General features: G+C 40.4%; 1 protein-coding gene across 1 annotated transcript in view; it reads right to left on the reverse strand.

The window, feature by feature from the left end:
- Positions 1-4,410: 4,410 nt before the first annotated feature.
- The window catches only part of PTCH1 (patched 1), a 43,722-nt gene continuing 24,214 nt past the window's right edge, over positions 4,411-23,918 (reverse strand). The window contains exons 14-22 of the mRNA XM_054397232.1: positions 20,603-20,745; positions 18,511-18,694; positions 17,253-17,533; positions 15,594-15,731; positions 12,661-12,803; positions 9,984-10,083; positions 8,537-8,788; positions 6,948-7,458; positions 4,411-4,438 (exon numbers count right to left, since the gene is read on the reverse strand). Coding sequence (XP_054253207.1) covers positions 6,949-7,458; positions 8,537-8,788; positions 9,984-10,083; positions 12,661-12,803; positions 15,594-15,731; positions 17,253-17,533; positions 18,511-18,694; positions 20,603-20,745 — 1,751 coding nt within the window. The 3' untranslated portion in view covers positions 4,411-4,438; position 6,948. The remainder of the gene's footprint in view (positions 4,439-6,947; positions 7,459-8,536; positions 8,789-9,983; positions 10,084-12,660; positions 12,804-15,593; positions 15,732-17,252; positions 17,534-18,510; positions 18,695-20,602; positions 20,746-23,918) is intronic.

The raw sequence follows: 23,918 nt of genomic DNA on the forward strand, positions 1-23,918 counted from the left end.
TAAGGTCTTACCTGGGGTTAACAGGACTGACAGCAAGAAGAGCCATTTATAAGAGATCTAAACATGACAAGTAATGTAAGGTTAATAGCTGTCATTGATGCAAAAGAGATTTAAAAAAGAAAAATCCTGTGTTCTGACTGGCAGAATGTACTGATTTGCTCATATGGTTTCCAGTCTGGTGAGCGGAGCTGCTCCCATGAACAGCTAGGATGCAAAAGGCCAACTCAGTGAGTTGAGCTAATGTGAGACTTCAGTGGGTACTAGTCTCACAGGTGGTAATCCACCAAGGCCAAATCTGCAACTATGCTCAGTCTGGCTAGTCCTGAGGATCTGAAGTATTTTGAGTATCAAAAAACCACGTGTAGGGGTTTTGCAGTTCAAGTCCTTTCAATGTATTTCCCTCTTTTTTGGTTAAACTTCAAGAAAACATAAAATAAAAAAAGCTGTACTTTTATTTCCTCTGACTATGAAAAGTAAAGCCTGCATTATAAATCATCCCAAGACACATTTGGGTTTTGTTTATCAGAAATTTGGAATATTAGTGAAAAAAGTCACCTAAGGGTTACAGGATAAATGATCGTGGGATCTGGGGCACTTTGGTGGATGCCCAGCAGAGCGTTTTTGCACAGGACAAACCACACTGAGATTTATGATGCTAGTGGCTTCAGACAGATGTTGCTACTTAGAGCCTTCACCCTACTGCCTGCAGTAGCCTCTCCTCCCTGAGCAGTGCTCATGCAGGCCACAGGTACCTGCATCTGACTTGTGCTTCCTGGAAAGAGTTTTGTCAAGAGCTGGACTTATGAAGAAGCACTGTAGTTTTCAGAATTCCACATTTATTTTTTGTTCCACAAAGTGAGCAAAATAGACTATTGCCCTCATCCAATTCAGGGAGCAACCAGAGAGATCAAAAAATACAGAAAATTCCTCTCACATCTAAGCAGAAAGAATCTGTATATAAACTGTTTTACCCAAGTGTTTGAAGTCTGAGTGACAATCAGTGTTATAGCCGAGTCCTAAACCTGTCCCCTGAGACGTAACAAAGGTAACTCAGAATCAGCAGATGAGCACAGTGTGTTACAATTCAGACAGGACTTCAGAGTTGGCTCCTGGTCTAAAAAGGGCAAATCCAAATCTCCCAAGAATCCCAAATAATGGAAAATCCCAAATTCATGCTCCACATCAGAGCAACGGCATGGCTGTACCTGACCAGCTGACCAGTATTACATAAAGAAGTATTCTATAAACAACCAAATCCTTAACCAATAAGTTATAGTATTTTTTATTCATGTTAGAATTTCTATCAGTGTTTGAACATTAATATTTAGAGAGTTTGTACAATTTCCATTCAATGTTTAGGATGAGAACCACACTAGATCATAAATGGTAACTAAAACACAGTTCAGAATTGCATGAATATTCACACTCTCTTTCTCTCTTAACACTGTTAAACACTTTCTCTTCTGCAGGGGGTTTACAAGGAAAGGTGTGCATGGTAATCATATCTCAGCAGTGTTCCAAAACATAATGGTATCATCATTACATATAAACTCTTTAAAAATATACTTCTGTCAAAAGACTTGATGACTACTATATACACTACAAAAATAAATTTTCATATAAATAAATTATATGGCATAATTTTATCTTTGTAACTGAAATGACACAAACCCACTCCTACCAAAACAGGCAGGCAATGAGACCCAGTTTGAGTATTTTTTTTCCTTTTAATTCCTTACACTGAAAGCTGTGATGAGTCCTTAATGTAAATGTTATATACTCTTTCCTATTTATTATTAGTAAGCACTCTATACAAATAAAAATTCCTTAAACAGTAAAACCATAGCTGTAATTGTGTTTCCAATAGAAATAAAATCCCTGCATCTTGTTTGTTATAAACTGGCATGACAAATACTGTAAGAAAACATTCTTATGATACAAAAATATAAATATCACCCATGGTTAAAAAACCCTAAAACCCAAACCCAAAACAAAACACCTTGCCAGCCGCTGAGTTCTCCCCTTGCCGATGTGACTATCGGAGAAGGTCTACATTGTGCACAAAGCAGCCGACAGCTCACCCACACACAAGCACACAGGACTGGCAGGAGCAGGCGGGAGACACTGTGGCTCGCCCTGGCTCCCTTCCCTTCCGAGGAAGAGGAGGCAGCAAGGCAGCCCACGGTGCAGTGGTGGTGTCAGTAGGAACTCTGCTGACCACTGACATGGGAGCGCACACGCTTGGCTGTTGAAGGCAGCTTCTAGTTCGTATCATACAGTTTTGCTGCAGTTTGTATGATCTAAGGTCACTATGCTGCTAGTGCTCAATTGGGGCCCCTCATATTTTTGTGTCTAAGAGTTGTCATGTTAAGACAGTGAACTGGACCAGTAGGCAGTTGTGACATTAACCCTCAGTGTGCACTGAAACTAGCTTATGCATCATGGGAATGAGACCAGGCTCTCACCACCTGCTCTTCAAGCGTTCACATTGGAGATATGTAAACAAGTGCCTCTTACCAAAGTGTTTTCAAGTGAGCAAAAAAGGCATGGAAATTTGTGCATTCTAATTATCCCCATTTGATATGCTGGCAAGGTCTGTGGGCAAAGATAGACTCCCTGAAGCCACTGAAGAAAAACACTTCCCCATCCAAGCACTGGCTGCTGCTGTTCAGGTGTTGTATTTAAAAGAAAATCCCCACCACTGCTGTGTTTAGAAACTGAATATTGGTTGTGTGTGTTTGGATCTGAATAGACAACTGAACATCCACCTGCTCTAAAAGAACATCTTGGAGAAGGGCAGAAAAAGTAAGAAGAAAGAGGAAGACAAGAGAGAATGAAAATTTTTGTTCTATTATCTTAAGGTTCTCCACTCTTAGGGTTTGATTTCAACGTAGTGTTTTTTCAGACCCTTCACCTGCAGCAATCCCCCTTTAGTTTAAAAATAACAGTACAAAAAGCTAAACTATTTTTGCAAAGAAATCCCCATTTAGCTGTTTTGATTAAAAGTGCCAATGCAGCTTGGGAAAACACAAACAACAGAGAAAAGAACACCTCAGGCCTTACGTGTCATTACAGTCCTGGACCCATCAGAAAGGCATTTATGTTTAAAAAGTGAAAACAGGGTGGGTTTTTTTATCCTTCCATTTGTTTTTTATCACTTACAATTAACTTCCTTTGTGCCATGAAAATAAGGAGACCAAAGATACTGCTTTCGATGTTGTAGGGACCAGCTGAGCTGCGGCTTACCATCAAACAACTCAATTTTCCAGCTTCTAATGCCACACCTAGTTAACAGTATCAATATCAAAATAAGGCTTATGCTCATTGATGTTCTGTAACACAGCACCTCTCAATATCCAGCACCTTTGGAGGTGAAAATATAATGGTTATAGTACTTGCACTTACCTGGCACCTTTTGCAAAAAAACCCAACGAAGCACTGCAAGAACATTAATTAAGCCTCACAACATTCCCGGGAGGTAGGTAAGTGTAATTATACCCATTTTACAGAATGAGAAATGGAGGCATGGGACAGTTCAGTGACTCGACCAAAGTCATGTGAACCAAAACATTAGAGTGTGGGAAACCGAACCACAAACCCAAACCTAGACTCCCTGTTTTCTGTTTCGCTTGGGTCTTTGATGATGCCAGGCTATGGTACACGTTGGTAAAAACCAACACAGGTTTCACTAGTGCCTACAGGGAAAGCCAGACTCACATCAACATCAGTGGGTTTGTAAGCCCACTTAAGTGTTACCATACAGTAAAAGAGAAATTACAGTACACCAGGAACATACACACAAAAGCATGCACACTTCCAGATGCACACGTGGATACACACAACAAAACAAAACCTGCACATAGCTAGATCTATTTAAGCTTCCCATATTAACTTGCTTTTCTTCCTTTCTGCTTATTTTAAGACTTACCACGCATAGCGTGTTTGACAGTTAACAGCAACGTTTCACGCTACCACAGGGTTGTGATATGCAAATTTAAAATATTTTAAACAGACATGTACCTTAAAAAAAATCCTATTACATAAACAATATTTGCATAGAATTATACAAGTAAATTATACAATATTTAAGCAGCAGCAACTTAGGCTGAGATTTAGAACTAGATTAAGCTTAGTTGTGGCACAGAGATTCATGTACAAAAAGTACAAAATGCACACAATATTGTCCCCTTTCTATTGCCCAGAGGCAAATGACTCCAGATTATACTACTTTACATTGTTCTTTTGTATATTACATATGTGTACATCTTTTAAATACTTAGAAGAAATATTTAACAAAATAATAATACAATAGGTTACAGTAACAGTGAACTGTTGTCCTGATGCAGCATGTCCTTTTCTACAACTTCAAGCAGTTCTTCTCTTCAAGCAGTTCCGAAGTAGTTTTCCATCTTTGGCCTCTTCTCTGCTTGTTATTACCCTTTACAAACAAAGACAGGAGGAAAACACAAACATTCATTAAAATTCAAGAAAAAACAAACAATCAGACTAATGAAAAACTCATTTCATAATTCTTGTGGTTACAGTCAACAATCAGGAAGCATGACCCCTGCTTTCATCTTAGTCATTAATTTCCTGGTAAAGCAATACCAATGCCAATTAAAAAAACACAGATGCTTTAAGTTCTGAGTTCCCAGCTCTAGATACCTGCAACAAATTCATTCAAACCCACTGAACACTTCAAGGAGAAACGTGTTATGTCAAACACTTCACACAGTTTTAAGAACCTCATATTGCCATGTAGTTCAGCCTTGAATAAGCTATGACCATGTATTTCCTCATTTTGAGGATACTATTACTTGCTGTATTTCTAGACTGTGAGGCTAAAGGCATTCAAGTCTATTTACACTTTGAGACGTTTTATAAATCATAAAATCATTCAAACTCTCCATTCTGTGCATGTGCATGCACACAAGTGTGTGAAACAGTTCTACAATCAAAATAAAATGGTTTGCCCTGATTAAACTAGCTTCTGTCACTGAAAAAACTCTGAAAAGCAAAGGGCAAAAATCAGGGGCCACAGCTGATTAACTTCCTCTTTCCTTCAAAAAAGCCTGAATTGAAATAGTAAGAAATGTTTTTTTCAGGCACAAACCCCTAAAAGCTTTCAGTGTAAAACCTCAATTGTTTTCTGTCCTTCAAAGTATTTACTACAAAAATTAATGGAAAATTTTCAAGAAAACAAATAATTTTATTCTTCCCCAAGCATGTGCTAAAATATCCTGCTTGTGCTAAGCAGCACTGTTTCCTTCTGTAATCTTCTCTTGCCAGACTAAAGACAGACAATGATTCAGCCATGACACAAGTTCTTGGGTGTATCTATTGTTTCACAGGGACACAGAGACACAAAAATGATTAAGGGAGTGGAACATCTTCCTTATGAGGAGAGACTAAAGGTGCTGGGGCTATTTCGCTTGGAGAAGAGGAGACTTAGAGGTGACCTCATTCATGTTTATAAATATGTAAAGGGTGAGTGCCAAGAGGATGGAGTCAGGCTCTTCTTGATGATGCCCAATGACAGGACAAGGGGCAGTGGGTGGAAGTTGAGCCATAGAAGTTCCACAGAAACATGAGGGGGGTTGTGGAGTCTCCCTCTCTGGAGATATTCAAGACCTGCCTGGATGAGTTCCCATGTGATCTGGTATAGGTGATCCTGCTCTGGCAGGGGCGTTGAACTAGATGATCTCTCGAGGTCCCTTCCAACTCCTAACATTCTGCGAACACATTAAATTCTGTACTAGGGCAGCTCTACCCTACCAAAATCTGCAACAGCCACTGTGGCTGCCCCTGGCAAGGGAGAGATTAGCTCAAGTACTCTTCGGGTATACAAATTCACTGGTTGGGTCTCTGAATACCCCACAAAGGGCAGGGAATACCCCACTGTGCAGCAGCACACTAGGCAGGGTGCAGCCTTCCTGACACCTTCCAGAAAGGAACTCATTCCTCACAATGAACTTCAAATTCTTTCACAGAGCTTTATTCAGGAGAGGGTAACCTTGAGAATAGCTGGCAATTTTACGTTCTCTTAAGCAGTGTCTTTCTGTATCATGTTTTAGAGCATGCCAGATCAGAAGACAGGACCGATCAACAGTAAGTCACAGAATCATAGAATTATTTTGGTTGGGAAAGACCTTTAAGATCACTGAGACCAACCACTGACCTAAGACCCCTATGGCCATTAAGCAACATTCTGAAGTGCAATGTCTACAGCTTTTTTAACACCTCCAGGGGCAGTAACTCCACCACCTCCCTGGGCAGCCTATTCCCATGTGTGACCACTCTTTCAGTAAAGAAGCTCCATTTCTTCTCATCCTATCATTACTTACCTGAGAGATCAGCACCAGCCACACTACAACCTCATTTCAGACATTTGTAAAGAGCAGTAAGGCCTCTCTTCAGCCTCCTCTCCTCCAGACTGAACAATCCCTGCTGCCTCAGCTTCTCCTCATATGACATGTTCTCCAGAACCTTCACCAGCTTTGTTGCCCTTCTCTGGACATGCTCCAGCAATTCAATGTCCCTCTTGGAGTGAGGGACCCAAAGCTAAACACAGTATTCAATGTGTGGCCTCACCAGGGCCGAGTACAGGGGCACACACAGCTTTGAAGACGTTACACAAAACCTGCTTCATTTTCCTCATCTGGTAAGCTGGGATTGTATAACGTACTTACCCACTTTGCAATTTTCTTGGAATTAGTTCATGTCTGAACCCACTAAAACTTCTCAGTGTTGGAAATTACTGTCTTAGTCAACCTGTCCTCTGGTGCAGAATGTACTATTATTCACGGTCAGCAAATTTAAGATCATCATGGACCAATAAGTAAACCTACCGGAAAGAATGGTACCTCATGAATTTTATTTTTCCCTTTCTTTCGATCACACCATTGCCTGAAATATGCAAAGCTTGCAGTTAGAAGAGATAGACCTACCTTACTGTGAGCTGTTGCCAGGTATCCTTTCCTCACATTCAACATCTTGCAATTCTATAACTTCTACTTTAGAATTTCTTCTTTCACACCGCACATTAAAGGGCACATGAGGGTCCTCAAACGGCCCATGGTCAGCCTCGCGGTATCCCTCATAGGATGGAAAGCTCCCTCCTCGAGAGCTGTGGCTGTGCACTGCAGGGTGGACAGCAACAGTCACTGAAGCTGAGGCAGTCACAGTAGTGATAGGCTGGCAGTATGCTGGTCCTGCAGCGCCTACGGTGCTGAATGCCGGGCTTCTCACGTTATGAGAACGAGCCCTGTGGCCCAAGCGATCCCTATTGCTAGGTCCTGAATGCCCTTCAGTAGAAATTTCAAACGCGTCCCTGCGCGGGCGGTAAGGGGGTGGTCGCGTCCCTTCCCTCCCGTCCCGTTTGGGTTGTCTGCCCTGGTGCCACGTCTGCTGCGTGCCAGACTCTGCGTTAGACTGATGCCTTGTTTCTGGCTGAACCACCTGAAAGAGAGATGCACATTTAGGCCTCTAGCAAAGCGAGGCAAACAAACACTACAGTTGCTTGTACTTCACGCCAAGAGCAATTACAATAATGCTGTCCTGACTTAACTCTACAAATGCAACATTCTCAAGTCTGAGATTTGTTGATTTTTCCAGAGAGTTTTTGTCTGAAATCTGGAAAACTTTGGAAAGTGTGTCTTCAGAAAAACACAGGATGACAGCTGAAAACATTATTGTAAGCTTCCTACATACTGGTCCATCTTTTCAAAGGGATGGGTGACAAGCACTAAATGCTAACTCGTTCAACAACCAGAATTACAGGCATTTGGAACAGGCTCTATTCCGTGCAGGCTACACACACAGGATGTCAGTGGGGTAGTTTGTATAGACTGTAGGAATCTGTTTTCTGATTTCTGTAAAAGGCGTGAAGCACAGCGGCCACATCAGTCAATAAACCGTGACCAACTTCAAATGTGGCTGTGCTTGTACCTATTTCTAGGCCTCTGTTGAACAAAACCAGATACGCATCACAGCTCAGCATGCAGCATCAGCAGGGGTAAGAGACACAGCTTTCCACTTTCCTTTGAAATTGCAGCTATGCCAACCGAGTAGCAAGATGCAAGAGGCCCAAGGTTTCATATAAGCCTGACACTCTTTTCTTATGGCTCCACCAAATCTTCCTCCCCAAAATGTGCTGTCAGAAAGAGGTATATCAGATGGTGATTCTTATGTAGCTGTGTGGAAGAGGTCTCGATCTTTCAGTTTATCCCCACTTCCTCTCTGAAAACAGTCATTGAAGAGACTGAGAGCTCTCTCTTGTGGCTGATGCCAATATGATGTAACAGCAATTACACGTCAAAGACGTTTCGCTTTTATACCATCATTTCAACCCCATTTCGAAGGAGAGGCTGAGGGAAGTGCTCATTCCCTGCTTACAAGTTTTGGCACAAAGTTCCATACCATAATCAGCCAAAAATATGAAAAAGCTTTCCACAAAACCAAATAGACTTAAATAAAAAAACCTTAAACACTATTGTTGCCCTCTTGACAAGCAATATGCAATATGCAAGCTGCTTACACTGGATCTCACTAAGGAAGGACTCTCAGTGGCTTCCACTACTACTTGATGGACTGGTGCCCCAGGGCCTTGGGTGGCCTCGTATTGATGAAGCTCTTCACTGATGCCAGACACTGTAGTTTGAGAGCTGTACTCTGAGTCAGAGGAATCTGACCCATTCGTGTGCCCAGGTGGCAGTGCAAACCTCACGATGCTCGGGGGTGGCTCAGGAGATGGTGTGGGCAATCTATTTTGTCCATTGGCTGGAGAAACCTGAAAACAACAGCATGTTCAGTAACATTCAGTTAGCTCACCCTTTTGATCAGTAGGGCCTGACAAGCGTTCTGCCAGATACACCTTCCCATGCCACGAGAACCTCAGCACCAGTATTCTCATGAACAGTTATAATGAATTGAAAAAAAACTAATGAAAGCAAAGAAGAGACATGATCTTCATCTGCATGCACGTAAACAGTGTTACAGAGATTCTTCTGGGTATCAGTGTCTCAGGAAGTGCATGCATGTGCATGCATGTATGCACTTACACTTACAAACATGAAAATCCTATGTGGACTTATCCCCTCCTTCAGCATACGTTAACAGTGATTTAATAAAATCACCTCAAATGTCTATGTATAGCTCAGTGTCTGTTTGTGAAGAGAGATGGGCACACACATAATAGCAATGCATGTGGTAGTAACATATGCATATATATATTGCTTCAGCAAGGGACATATACATATATATATATGTTAGGAATGTAAAAGATTACACACTGTTGTCAAAAAATTGTTCTAATAATACTAAAAAGCTAAATGCTTCCAAAATATTACTGGTGCTGTGTATATGCCTTGTGTTCTATTCTTGTACACACACATACATATAAAGCAGAGCACGTGTATTTATTATTAGTATGTAGTTAAAGTTAGCCCTATGTAATGCAGTAATCATGTTAATTATACTGCAGGCATTGAATAATCAACAATCAAATGTAAATTTGGTATCTATGAATCCTTTTTTGCTACATTTGAGCTAAGAGCATACTGCAGGGAGGGATGACTGGACAGGGTGAACCTCCTGGCAGACCAGTCATGGGTATCAGGGTGTGGTCTGTGGACCACCGCCACTGTGTGCTGGTCCACACAGGCCTTCCTGGTGGTCTGCTAAGTAAAATATTTTGAGGTTAGCAACAGAGGCAGTGAGGTAGGAAAGAAGGTATGTGTGCAAAAATATTGGGGAAAATACTCAGCCTCCAAAACAATACTTATTAAAAAACCTTAAAATATGTAAGTATAAGAATACCAACTAAATAACAACCAGCACTTTCAAAGATAAAAAACCCACACAAACTACAACAAGAAATAAAGAGGATAATTCAGAAAATAGAAGTTTCCTTAAGAAGAGAGTGATCATCTGGTGAGGGCAGGGGTGCAGTTTTACTTCAAATGTTCATCATTAATTTTACTGACCTCAGGGTATGGTCCAAAGAATGAGAGAAGAACAGGAAGCAGCACCAATCCATTGAGAACTCCCAGAATGGTTAAGATTGCCAAAACAGCAAAGAAATACCTGAAGTAGGCATTAAGAGGTTTAGGAGAGAGAATAGCCACAAACACTGTTAGAAACATGGGATAACAAATTACCCCTACATATGTTAAAATAAAACATATACTAAATAAAATCTCAAATACAACTAAGATGGTAATATATAATTATAACACTTTATATATATATATACACACACACACACACATATATATATACGGATTTTTACCTTAGAGAAGCTACATTCCGCAACCCAAAGTGTTAGTTGGGTTAAAGGAAAGAAAAAAATTACATTTGTTAGTTTCTCAGAATGTGAAAGCACGTAATGTTATTTATGAATTTGTTACACAAACACAAAAATATGGAATGTGCAGTGAATAGCTGAATGGACTGAAAGCACAAATACAATGAAAAGGGGCCCCCATTAGTGAAAACCCAGCAGAAGCAAACAAATGAAGTGAAGGGTGTAGAATTTAAACAATTTAGTCTAGAAGGAAAAGAAGCTCTCTTCTCCCAGCAGCTAATCCACTGTGAAATGCTTCTGCATCTTACAGAAGAATGTCTAATTAAAACTCCAGTGTACCAGGTAAGGGTTTCCCTTGCTGTTCATTAATCACAACTTTCTGCCTAGAATTCTGTGAGTTCCAGTTTTACCAAATAGCTCGAACTGCAACCTTTTTATTACACAGGAACCCGCTTTCTGCAAAGAAAATGCTGCCTATTCTATGGTAAGCTTCAGCATTGTACTGAGTAAGAGCACTCCACAATGGCAGAGCTGCATTGCAGGCTAATCTTTTGTTGAACAATTTAGCATCTCTGAATGCTCTTGTTTTGCGTCAGCCAATTCAAATATAAAGGCTGAAGTACTATGGCAGAAGAGGAAAGTGCACAAGTGGTTGTCCTTTCCCACCACTGAGGGCTAAGGTCTGGGATCCTTCATGAATACCAAGGTAAACCTGTCAGTGAATGGAAAGCCTTGCTAGTTGGTATTCGGCACAGCTGGGGCTCAGACTAAACTTAAGGCTGCATTGTAACTAATGATTTCAAGGACTCAGCCTTGGTCAAATCCTGGAGAAGGCAAGGGAGAAGAACAGAGGGGAAGTTTGCTACTGATGGGTCTGATGATTACATTGTCTAGCTGGCAACAAACTTTACCGCCTCCCTGTTTCCACATCTGATCAAGTATATCAGGCTCCTGTAAAACTACAAATATCCTGCTATTATAAACATTTGGGAATTTCTGATCTACATTAGCAAAAAATTCAGCAAGCCCATTTACTCTACTAACATAAACCACCAGAACTGTGTATTAGGACAGAGATCAACAACAGGTATTAAAAACATTTGCATCTCATCCATCTAATGCTAGGATAAACAGGGGGATTATGGCTCTGACCACTTGCTGTATACAATGCCTGTTAATTTACTTAATCTTCCACATTGTTTGACTAATCTATTGCTTTCCGGAAGCTTGGAATCTTCTTTGCCCTCTTGTAACAGTGCTCAGGCTTCCACAGTTTATTTTATTTTAATTTTTGAGCAAGGCAAACTAAAGTCAGATTGTGCTAGAAAATGAGAAACTGATGGCCAAAAAAAGTAAAATAACTGAGGTTGAAAAGTTGAAGGGCTCATTCTGTAAATTGAGAGAACATCCAATCCAAATTTGGTGTGAAGGGCTATTACAATCTTCCATTTGCTTCCACACAGTAACATGCCTAGTCATCTTATGTCTACTTAAGTAGTTAAGTCATCTTTCAGAGCATTTTTATTTGGTCCAGTTCTACCTCAGTTATATTCAGTTATATTTTAGGGCTTGGCTTATTTTAATTTTTTTTCATGCTATAGTTTGCCACAAAGAACCTGTGTTACTTCTAAGACTAGCCATTTTACAGACCTCCACAAGTTGTTTGCAATAGCACAGGATCTATTTCATTGTACTTCTCAAATTCCCCTCCACAAAAACCCACATTCCTCTCATCCTTGACGAATTCACATTGTTAATTAAATTCACAAGAAACAGTCTGCTTGTACTTCTAAACTGAAGGGCCTTCAGGCTTTGCTTTACAAAATTTTAACATGACGTTCTGTGTTCATAGTCATGGTTCTGCAGCTCCCAAATGGGGCTTTTTTCCTCTCTCTGTTATACATAACTGTAAGCCTCACGTAATGATACAAGAAGGCCCAGAGTCACTTGCAGCTCAGTTGCAGCATGTTTGTAGACTCACATGTTCTTTGCACACACGCTGCTGTGCATACAAAGAGGACCTGAAGGCCAAAGGTCAAACCCAGCTAATACAGAATAAAACTAGATGCTTTGAACTGACTCAAACCCAGAATTAGCAAACTGCTGAAGAGGTCCATTTTGTGTTCTTTCATACTGGGTGTCACATTTTCGTGGAACAGATTTTAATACCAGTAATGGAAACACTACCATGGCTAACAAGTAACAAGGAGTTAATAACATACAGGAAAAGCAGGACCATGATGTAAGCATGCTTGACACACCATGCAGAGGAGTAAAATGACAGATATGCTGAAGTGACTAAAAGCATGCTGATTTTCATTTTCAAAAGGAAGTCAAGATACGCACAAATGTTTTACCTGACAATAAAATCAAACTCTGATCCTGCAAGCATTAACACTCCAAGCAGGGTGGACACGGCTCCATCCAACACTGGTGCAAACATGTGTTCCAGTGCAAGGACAGCCCTGTGGTTCCTGTCCCCTATGGCAGTTAAAAACGCCTGTAAAACAATGAAATTCATTTCATTAGAAATGAAGTTAGAAAGATGGACACAACCTTCCAAACAGCCTCTCTCATAGCATGCACTTTTTCACTGGTTAATTACTTCAAGCTACATCTTATGAAAGTCTCTCTATAGCTGGGAAAGCATAAAGAGAAGGCCTGATTCTGCAATCATACCACATGTCACATTGCTGCAGAGCTCACATGACCAGTGAAAGTTAGACCTTAGTAATAATTTTGGTAACAATGCCTGCTTGCATCAGTAGGCTTTTGTCTCCAGCTTTGCTTATTTCCATCTCCAAAGAATTCATTTCATGGTGAAAGCACTTCAGGTGTCAAAATTACAGGGTGACTCCTTTCACTCACATGGGGCCACAGCTTCCGTGACTTTTTTTGAACACTTTTGTTTCACTCAAAATAAACATTTTTGCAGCTTCTGTTACTTCAAAGCTAGCAAACCCGTATGTATAAAATTGCCTTAGGAATAGTGCTGAATACAGTAGAGCCTGAGCAGCAAGAAGAGTAGTGAAATGTCCCTTCCAAATCCTTAGTGAACAAGCTGTACCAAGAAAGCTTACATGATGTTTTGTATGAATCTGGTTTTTCTGTGTGTGACTTCATGGTTTAAGATCCTGGTTGATCTTCTTCCCATGAATTATAAGGGCTCTTTCTTCAGCAAATGCCCTACTGCCTATTAAGATTGGAGTCCAAGCAGTTATCACCCTCCTGGTCCTAGAATTTAAGTCTCTCTTCTCTAGTGGCTTATCTGCACTTATCAGACAACTCTGGGGTGAAATCAGTTAGCAGATTAAAAAGCTACTTGGTGGGACAAGCAGACAAAAATGGATGGATGTAGGGTGCGATTCCCAACCCTCACTTCCATAGGTAGCAAACCCATGTATTATTAATCTTTATTACTAGAATAATAATGGTCTGTGGAAAATGAATGTATCCAGGACATTATACATGCCCATAAACTAAATGGATAAAGAATCCTCCTCAGGGTAAAGGCAGCTGTCAATGAGACAACTTATATGAAAAGGAGCTACAATATGTGGTGTATACATATTCAGGAGTTATGGAACATATACATGTGTGTGTAATTAAAGGATGTGTTATACAAGAGTCTGCTGTTCAGAACCCACTTGCAGAATTAAAAAAATGAGATCATAATTCAGAAGCGATAGCAGAGAAATGAGCTGCAATTGCATTGTGAGTCACTCTCAAACAAGGTCAATTAAGTTCTGTACCAACAGCTCCAACATTGCCTTTTTTGTTTATTCAACATCAGATTGACTGTTTACATGCAGGAAGTTCTATGAAGGTCAGTATCGCTGCTATTGCCCAAGGTATATGAGGCATTTTTTAATTTAAGGCCTACGTTTGGAAGTTTTTGACTGCAGACTCAATGTGGAAAAAAAAGCAATTTTCAGTTTGCTTGCCATTTTACCTTTAGCCACAAATTACATCCTTTTTTACATATATGAAATCCTGGAAATTTAGATTAGTTTCTTCCCATTTGGAAACAACTAAGTGTGTTGTCTTTTTATTCCATTTTTTCCGTTTCTATTGGGCCATCTCCAGCGTGCTAAGTTTCCTGTTAGTTCTCCTCTCTTTTTCACTGTCACCAGATCCTGTTATCAGTCCTCCTTCTGAGTCTAAAAGGCCTGCTGCATTCCCATCCAATATTACTACCACTTTCCAGCCCCCTCTCTTCACTCTTTTTGGACTGCTAGAGTATAGTACTAGAGATTGTAAGCCCCTCCCAGGACCCTGAAATGGTATTATATTGGTCAGTCGTCCTTTGCTACTGTTTAATACAATAAAGCTCAAACCCATGAAGGCAATTATATTCTTAAACTATTCTGAAATTCCAATGAAAACAGTAAAAATAGGACAATTACTTATGCTGAGTGCAAAATATTGTAAACATCAGTGCTAACATTAACAAATAAGAACACAGAAAATAGCCCTTTCCTCTATTCTCTTGTCACCAAATAAAGCAAGATCATTTTTGCATCTCTTGAACACTCAAATATGACACACCTCCCCCGCCGCAAGCAGACAGTCATTTCTACGCATTTTTACACATCACTTTGGCTAAGCTAAGTGAGTAGGTGCACTCTAGATTTGGACATTTAAGTATGAAAATGTTGAAAATCTTTATATGAAAGATTTTTTCCCCTTTTCTGCTCTTCCTCATCATATTGGAAAACTATTTTCCTATAGTCTATGTCTTTGCTCACTATTAATAGCTGATGGGTTCTGAAAGAGATGCAGATTTTTCAAGTGGGAAATCAATCCTAACGCATTCAAGTATAAGTGTTCCAGAGAGATAGGATTACACTGTGTATCATTTTGAAAATGTTCTCTAAAGGTTTCTCTTCCACAAGATACAGAATGTGCATCCAAGAGGGAACAAACAGCCACGCAGCACTAAGGCAACAACCAAGAGGCTGCAGACGAGGACCAGGAGGGTCTGGGCTGAAGCAAGGTGCAGTAAGAGCTTTGCTTTGTCTCTATTATTTGCACCAGTCAACTACGTACCAGTCAGCTACATATCACTGGTAATGTATCTGCTCTTATCTCCCCTGAGACTGACTCCGCAATTAAGAACTAATCAGGATCAACTCCATTCTATCAAGACAAAATGAACAGAACACAAAACTGTTCATATCTAATTTCCTTCTAAGCATCATGTCACTGACCTAGGAGACTAAGTCAAGATCTTAACATTGCCAATACTTTATTTTGAAGTATTTTGAAAACGCTTCCTGATTTTACATACCAAAGCAACGTGAACAGTGAATTCCACACCAATGCCAACAGAAGCAATGAGGATAACCACAGGCACTGCACTCAGCTTTATTCCGATTAGACCCATCATGCCAAAGAGCTCCACAGTCATCAGAGCCAGCACTACCACCTAGATGATTTCAAACAGCTGTTAGTAACTTATACGTCAGACAAATGAAGAAAAAGATATTTCAAAACAGTGTGGTGACTATAAAACACACTCCTCAAAGCCATTTTACACACCCAAAGACAAGCTGCTTTTCATTGTGCTCAATGGCAATGTCTTGCTAAAGAGCCAATTAAAACTACATTCCTAAAACCCAATTAACAGATGAAACATCAGTTTTGTTTTGGTTACAATTTATCAGTGATCTGAAAAGCAGTTTCTTCCTTATCAAGTATACCCTCCAGAGCATACATTTTCTGTTCTTCACCTTGGACAATCTTTCCAGAAAATTAACCTTCAAATATATGTACTGGATTTTTCTTTTGTAGAACTGCAAATATAAGTGTGGATGACTTCTGAGTAGGTTTAAAGCCCAGAATAAACCAAATGCCATCATCAGTTGATAAGTCTCAGTTACAGAGGGGCTCTGAGCTTTTAAATTCAGATACTTGGAGGCACTGACATGGAGAAAGTGAACAGGTAAACCTAGGAGAAAGTTTTTATTTTCCTTTTATCTACCTTGGAGAAAAAAACTTGACTAAAAGGGAGGGGAAGAAAATCTGCAGAATTAACTTTAAAAGTTGCCAGAGCTGAGTGGAAAAAAAAAAGACACAAAAGTGATGGTGGACTCTGAAAATAAAGGCCTTTTCCAAGGGAAAAAAGTATGCACCACAATAAATGATTTTATAAGGTAATGAATCAAGAGTAATAACATAAATTGCTTGATTAAGTGCTATGAAAAATATTCTAGACTAAATATTTACTTTTTAACATACCTGTCATATAAACATATGTTACAGAAACTAGTAACTGTTTTATGCTTTTCCACTTCTGGCATTTCATAAACCATAAGACAGTTTATGGAATTTAAACATAGGAACATCATCTTTCAATTTAACTTGAATGTTTACTGAGAGGCTTATGGTGCCTTGCAGAAAGCATGGAGGAGTAGACTCTTCACTTTATAATCTTATGGTTCTTTCTCAATAGCTCTCAGATACACTCTTTCCACAGTGGGTACCACACTACCCAACCATTTCAATTTTTGCAGAAAGACTTCATTCAGAAATCAGTGGGAAAATTTACAGGCAAGTGAATCACAAGCAACTGCCTTGAAAAATAACTATGTCTGAAAAAAGAGGGGAAGGAATACGTAATTAGAAATAATTTTAATATTTAATAAAGCTCTTAATTTTCCTCTGTGTCTTTATTTTTTGTGTTAGTGCGCACCTGAGCAAGAGCAAAAGTTTATGTACCTTTCTAAGGAATCTTTGCAACTGCAGAAGAGGTGGCCAAAAGATTAAGGTTATTAAGATTTGTACCATTAGCATGAACCCTACCCCCTCAAGTTGAATAAATATATAATGAATGATGCAATATATATACTCCACCAGAAGCCCAGACATAAACAAAACCTTCCCGACTACAGCAAGAGCTATGCTGAAAGGAATTTGACTTCAACAAAGACCCTTATAATAAACTTACAATGATCCCAGCAGTCCAGGGGTTTAAAAGGAAGAGGGCACACACAAGAAATGTGCAAGCCAAAACCACACTAATGGATAAGAGAAGCCAGTGACGAAGCCCAATGTATTGCTCCCAAAACAGAAACGGGTAACCGTTTGGGTAACTGGCGATGCCCAGGTTGGTGTAGTTGCTGCAGATAGCTCTAACTTTCTCAATAGCCTCCACAAAGTCAGAAGTTTCACGCAATCCGTTGAGGTAGAAAGGAAACTGAGCATATTCTATGGGCTCAGCTGCTGGAACTAGGAAAAGGATAGCAGTGTTAAAACATGTATCTGGAAAGAAGATACATAGAGAGCACAACTTGCAAAACACTGTTCTCCACAGTAACATGCTTAAAAGTGTTGAATCTAAATTTCACTTCTTTAGAAGAAGTGATATTTTAAAAACTCCCCAATAAACTGAAAGCTGGAGCAGTACAGGAGACTACTGTATTCTGTCATGCAGTGTAATGGGATGAACACAGTCTACATCAAGCCCCGAAACAATTCTATGTAATTTAACACATCTATTTCAATACTTGTGTTTATTCCTCATCAGTGTTAAAGCAGCTTTTCACCAGCACCTGGCCAAAAGCTCCCCTGTGCTGATACACCACAGCACAGCTAGCTGGTTACCCAATCACATTTCCAAGTGTACCAGTCCCCCTCTATATGCCCTCTCCTCTTCTCCACTGGTGTCCAACTAGCAATCCTCCCAAGAAACTGAAAGCTAAAAGCAAAATAGCATGAACTGGCACTGGTGCTCAGGAATCAGTGAATGGCACAGACTAGGACAGCTTCCCTACCCAGTAGCTTTTGTGCCGTATCAGTGTTGGTAGCTTCAGAATATGAGCTAACTTGATAAAAATTTGTTAGGTATTAAGGATAAACATGACATAATCTCTGCCATGAAGTTTTATGATGACATAGACAGGAACTGCATGCAGTCTCCAAGTTTCTCCAGAAAAATATATCCTGTGACACTCAAAGCTTACTAAGAGCTTTTAGAGCTTTAAACTGTTGTAAAACTCGTTTCTCAACATGATAAAAACTCTGTGGTGATGCCACATTTGCAGTGGTGCATGGGTCCCCTAAGACTGCAGAGTAACACAATACATTGTCCTGTTTATACTTCTGAGCCCTCTGCAACATCAGCCAACTACAGAGTTATTGGTTGTGAAGGAAGAAGTGGGGGGGCTTATATAAACTGTAAGACAGTAAGATGAAATGTGACTTACTTCTCAGCCTTGTTTCTGGCATATAGTCTGCTTTGTCATGGACCCACTCTGGGCGGTGAGGACGGATGTTTGCTTGTGAGGCAGCATAGGCCACAGGGTCATTGCTAACCCAGGCTGTCAGGTAGATGTAGAAGGCATTTGGGTTAATGATTCCATCTGCATCCACCAGACGTTGTTTAGTCAACTGCAAAATGGAAACAATTATAAGGCTTTGAGAACGGAGTTTGGGGACTCTTGCTGTAATCTTTCATCAGAGGGCCTGGAGACAGATGCAGCACATATACAGGAGGGGAAAAGCAAAAGAGTGAATCTTCACTTTAAGTGACTGATCAGTAAACTATCGTTTGGTAAGAAGAACAAAACCAAAAATCTAAAAACCTACTATGACAAGAGAAAATGGCTATGTATAAACTAGTACTTGTACAGTATTTACAATAGCTACCAAATCAGCAGATGATTCCAGAATAGACTGAACCAATTAAATCTAAATTCTGAAAGCCCACAGCTGAGAGTGAAAAACAACCAAGTTGGAGAAACATATTTAAAGACAGGGAAAGAAAACCTGGCAAGAGTCCCTGTACACGTCTGTGTGCAGTTAACCTCTGTTGTTAACACTGAAGGAAATGCCACCCAGTAAATGGAGGAGAGCTATAAAAATAAAACAACATCTGTATAAATTTTGCTAACACTTGCCTCCTATGACCTATGTATTCAGAAAATGCCCAGCGTCAAGAAAGCAGATGAGTGCCCTGCGTTATTTGGGTCACCATGGGCAAATGCATCTGTGGGATAAACAGCAGTGGTACACTTCTAAGGTTCTGTAGCCAAATCCTGCACAGCTAGAGCTCTGACAGAGGACTCTGGGGGTGAAAAGTATTACTGGGTTTTTTTGTTTTGTTTATTTAAAATTCTGGCTCAGCTCCAGTTTCAGGTCTTTTTAATCAAATGAAAAACAACAGTGACAGCAGTTTAAAAAAAAAAGCTGGATTCCAAGGATCTGGATTCAATTAGTCCACAGGATATGCAACAACTGTATGTCTTCAAGCTGTCTCTGGAACTGCACAGTACAGCACGCAGCCCCTGTGGGTGCACCGCACTTTTCTCCCTCCCAGGCACAGGAAATTGTATCGGCAGCTGCAGTCCAATTGCATTTGTTCCACAGTGTACCTGGTACACTCTGCTAAACAAAACCTCAGTGAAGGTTTTCTCTTCAGTTCCCTTTCTTGGCTTAATTCATAGCTGAAGTTTCATTCAGACCTGATGGCACATTGCATGTTGCTATAGAGCAGTATGTTTTACACACCATAGTAACTTTGAACAATGTACTTGGTAAATCTGTCATCTTTTACGCCAGGAAAAAAAGAAACACAAAAAGCAGATCTGCCAAGAAACTCATTAGAGACTATTTTTCTGCCTGAAAGCACAGTGAGTTGATGACTCTAAGAGAGGAGATGTTAGGTTACTGAAGAATTTTTTCTCAGAGGTGTCAAACCCAATGTACTTCCACTTACCAATGGCTGCAGCAAACGCAGTCACATGCTACAGTAACCTTGCAAAAGAACACCAGACATACTCAGGGCATTCTTATTTCTACAACAGTACAGTTGTATTCAGTGATGGTGATAGAAGAATACGAAACAGCATGTAACAATTTCAGTTCCTTTCACTACTAAAAAATTTATGTTTTGCATAAATCAGTAGGAACCAATGAAATGATTGCAAATGCTAGACTCAAAGCCACAGCAGAAAGCTGGGCAAAGGTCAGTCCTGTAAGGCAATCTGATTCAAATCAGAAACAACGCCACTTAGGGCAACAATGTTAACACTGGCTCTGTCTGGTATAACACCAGATTCCATCTACCTATGGATGCAGCAAAACACTTTTCACAACTTCAGTGGAAATCAAGTGTGTCTGACACAGGAGCAGAACCAAACACACACCAACTGGTAATAATCAAGGGCAGGCATTCCCAGTGTTGATTCTGAACATTGCAACACAGGCCAGACTGCAGCTAACAAGTAGCTTCAGCAATGTCAGTGAGGTATAGCTTAGGCATTTCTGTACAAACCTGTACGGATTCTCATACAGTACCTGGCTGATGTCAATGGGCTTTGCACGGTTGCCTGTTTGTACCAAGAGTTTGTAAGCCAAAACAGCATCATCAGATCCATTTTTGTAATTGTTGTAAGTGATCTTCCCAGTTTCCCAGTCACTGTCAAATGCATCCTGAAGTCCTGAAGCGTTAAGGGAGGCAAGGAGAAAACAAAACAAGCAGGTAAGCAATAGTTCTTAGAACTAATGTCAGTAGGAAGAAAGAATAGTGACTCTTTTTCATATCTGAATCAGGAAGAAAATTATCCACCTGCTGCCTCCTAAATCTGGGGTCCTCATTCACTTTTAGCATGCAGGAAGATGAAAGCACCAGTTGCATATCCTGTATTTTGCCCAAAGAAAGACAGGGTAAACAAGAAGGTGCAAGGAAGAAGCCTCAACAGTCTTCCCATGTCATGCAAACCAGTAACGCTAAGCTAGTAAACTGCAGATGTGCACACTGGTGTAAAGCAGCTTCCTCTCAAGGCAAAAGAGATCTCAAACAGAATCAGCTCACTTTGGTCCTGTGTCCTTCTCAGACCCTTTGAGAGCAATCTAGCACTCCACTTGGGAGAAACATACGGGGAACAGTTAAGCTTGTCTAGAATAAGAAGTGGTTTTCCTTGTGAACCACAATTCCAGAATCATCACACTCAAAACTCCATTTTGTATTTATCACTTCTTTCGTACTCTCCTCAAAACAAAGCTGAAGTCTTGCCATGACCTGGATGGTGACAGAACAGAAATGGCTTGGCTTCAGCCCTGATCCAACTTCACTGCTCATTGTTGACTCAAAAATTAGAGGAGGCATTTAATCCAGTATCTGGAAGCGAAACATCCTCTATACTTCTCTCTGCCTCACCAAAACCCTGGCCAAGTACAATGAGCCATACAGGATGACACACACTGCTCTCATTAACTGTTTTGGGCTACTGCAGAGCACCAAGGCAATAGCTTCTACAATATAACCAGAAATTCCACTACATGGGAAAAAAAAAAGAAAAAACACACTCATACTTTCAACTTCAAACAGCAACTCAGCTGCTCCTTGAGCACAGCATGAGTGAACACGATTTTGTCAATTTGTTCCATCTGTTCAACTTGTGCAGCTAATACAAGTCGTGGGATCTGCTGCCAGCACATGTAAAGATCACAGCCAACACCTATTCACTCTCAACTGTTATTTTCCTCCTTGCCACCCTTCAAGGGGGAGGGAATACCTCACAGCACAAATTTGGATCAGATTTAGTACAGGAAGCCACAGCCCAGTACAAGGAGGCTTTGTGCAAGCAGATGACAAACTGCTTGTCCAGGAAAGGGAAGGAAAAGGCTGGGGGAGTGGTGATAGAGGAAATCGCTGACCTACCTCTCAGCTGTGCTGAGGAGCTGTAAGGAAAACCCTCATTACAGACTGGTTAGCTACAGCTGTACAGAGATAAGAGCACTGGAAGAGAAAATGCACCTGGCCAGCACCACCTCTGGGCTAGAGTACCCACTCCCATTCACAAATTCATTGCTTCTCCCTAGAAAAGTTACCTCCCATGTCGTCTTGCATCTTGCACACACTTGTGAAACCCAACAGGCTGAGAATCAAGCAGTGATGGAAGCCTGCCAGATCTCAGCACACAGCCCTCTAGCACCTGCTCAGGAGGACATTTTGCCATCAGGTTTTCTGGCACCACCAAAGGACTTCAGCGCCCCCTGTTTAAAAGCATTGTTTGCTGGTGCCCTTGGAGAGGGCAAAACACCTTCTAGGTCATTCAATCATATCAATCGGTCCCTTCTGCACCAAGTTCAGCTCCACGTCAGCCTCTCATTAAGTATCCAGGCGAGAACATTTGGGCTATCATGTGAAAGAGCTCCAGGAGGTTAGGAGGAGGCCATTAAAAAAGCACACAGGAATGGAGATCACCAAAAACCAGCTTAACTTAGGGTAAAAATGTCTCCTTTCAGCAGGACACTAATTGCTACAACAGACAAGCATGTGGGGGTTGAGCTTTCAAACTAACATGAACTCCTATCAGAGGGCATCACAGGCACACGATAACAAACATATTCATTAGTATGTGACATTACCAATTTGTGGTTGCAAAGTATGTCAAAAAAGGGCGTGTACATTTCACATCACTTCAGCAGGTGAAAACTCAGCTCTCTTGCATCTCCCGGCCCCTCCCCTGTTCTCACAAGTTTGGTCATCCCTCAAACTCTGCTCTATGTTTTATCTCTGTTCCTCGACTGGTTTAACTACTTTACACTCTGGGTTCATTTATCACAGATCTTGATGAAAATAAAAGTCTACAGAAAAAAATACCAAGAAACCACTATGAGCTGTGCCTGATTTTGAATTAATTTAAAAATATCAGTAACACTAATTTTTTCCTGTAACACTCTGAAACTAATAGCAGAGTTGGAGCCTTCAAAGGCAACAGTAATTCCATTACAAATTTTTCATATCAATGATTTTAAAAGACATTCAGTCTTTTATAAATGGATTAATTAAGTATTTCTGGGTCAGAGAGATAAATTAACTTGTTAACCTCTTTCTGCAGGAAAGTTACAAAACTACGGGAATTTAAAAAATCTTGGATATGGGATTTTTTTCATAGCAGCAGTCATTTTTGCCTAATGCTTCAGAAGAAAGTGAAATCCTCAAAATTATGTGGGATGTAGGAACAGGCATGAGGAAGGAATTCCTACTGACTCATGTGAACAGCTATCACAATCAAACAGCAGATAAGATTACCCTTTGCAAAAACAAGGGCTTGTTACAAACCATCAGGGGATTCAAGCTACCTCATTTACACTCAGTCATGTACAGAAATGTTGTATTTTCAGAACAGATAATATCCTAACATGATATGCTACCAGAAAGCAAAATACAAGGGAATCTTTGAAAAAACAAGAATGTTAGAAGACATTCCACTGCTGGTATATGGCTTAGACCAAGGAAGCCTTCTTGAGAAAAAATGCTTTTGTTCACATGCTGTTGCTTCCCTCATTCTGCTAGACAAATGAGTGTGTGTCAGAAGGCCATCTTGAGCCATTAATCTCTAGCATTGAATTCCCAGTCAAGTCAGCAGTAATTATCCACAAAGTTGTCCCTACTTTGATTATCCTGCTCCTCCAGCATGTAGAAATGAAGCAGCAGAACTGTTTTTTTCTTACTTCATGGACAATCCTCCCTGAATCCAGCCTAAAACTGCACCTTATTTGTAAATTCTGTTTTCACCTTCCCCTCCCATTAACCACCTCAGCATCAGCCCCAGTTAGTAATGATCAGGCATTCTTCTATTAGCGTCTGTACCTTCAGATAATT

Source organism: Indicator indicator, chromosome Z (assembly GCF_027791375.1).
Source record: "Indicator indicator isolate 239-I01 chromosome Z, UM_Iind_1.1, whole genome shotgun sequence".
Classification (NCBI taxonomy): Eukaryota; Metazoa; Chordata; class Aves; order Piciformes; family Indicatoridae; genus Indicator; species Indicator indicator.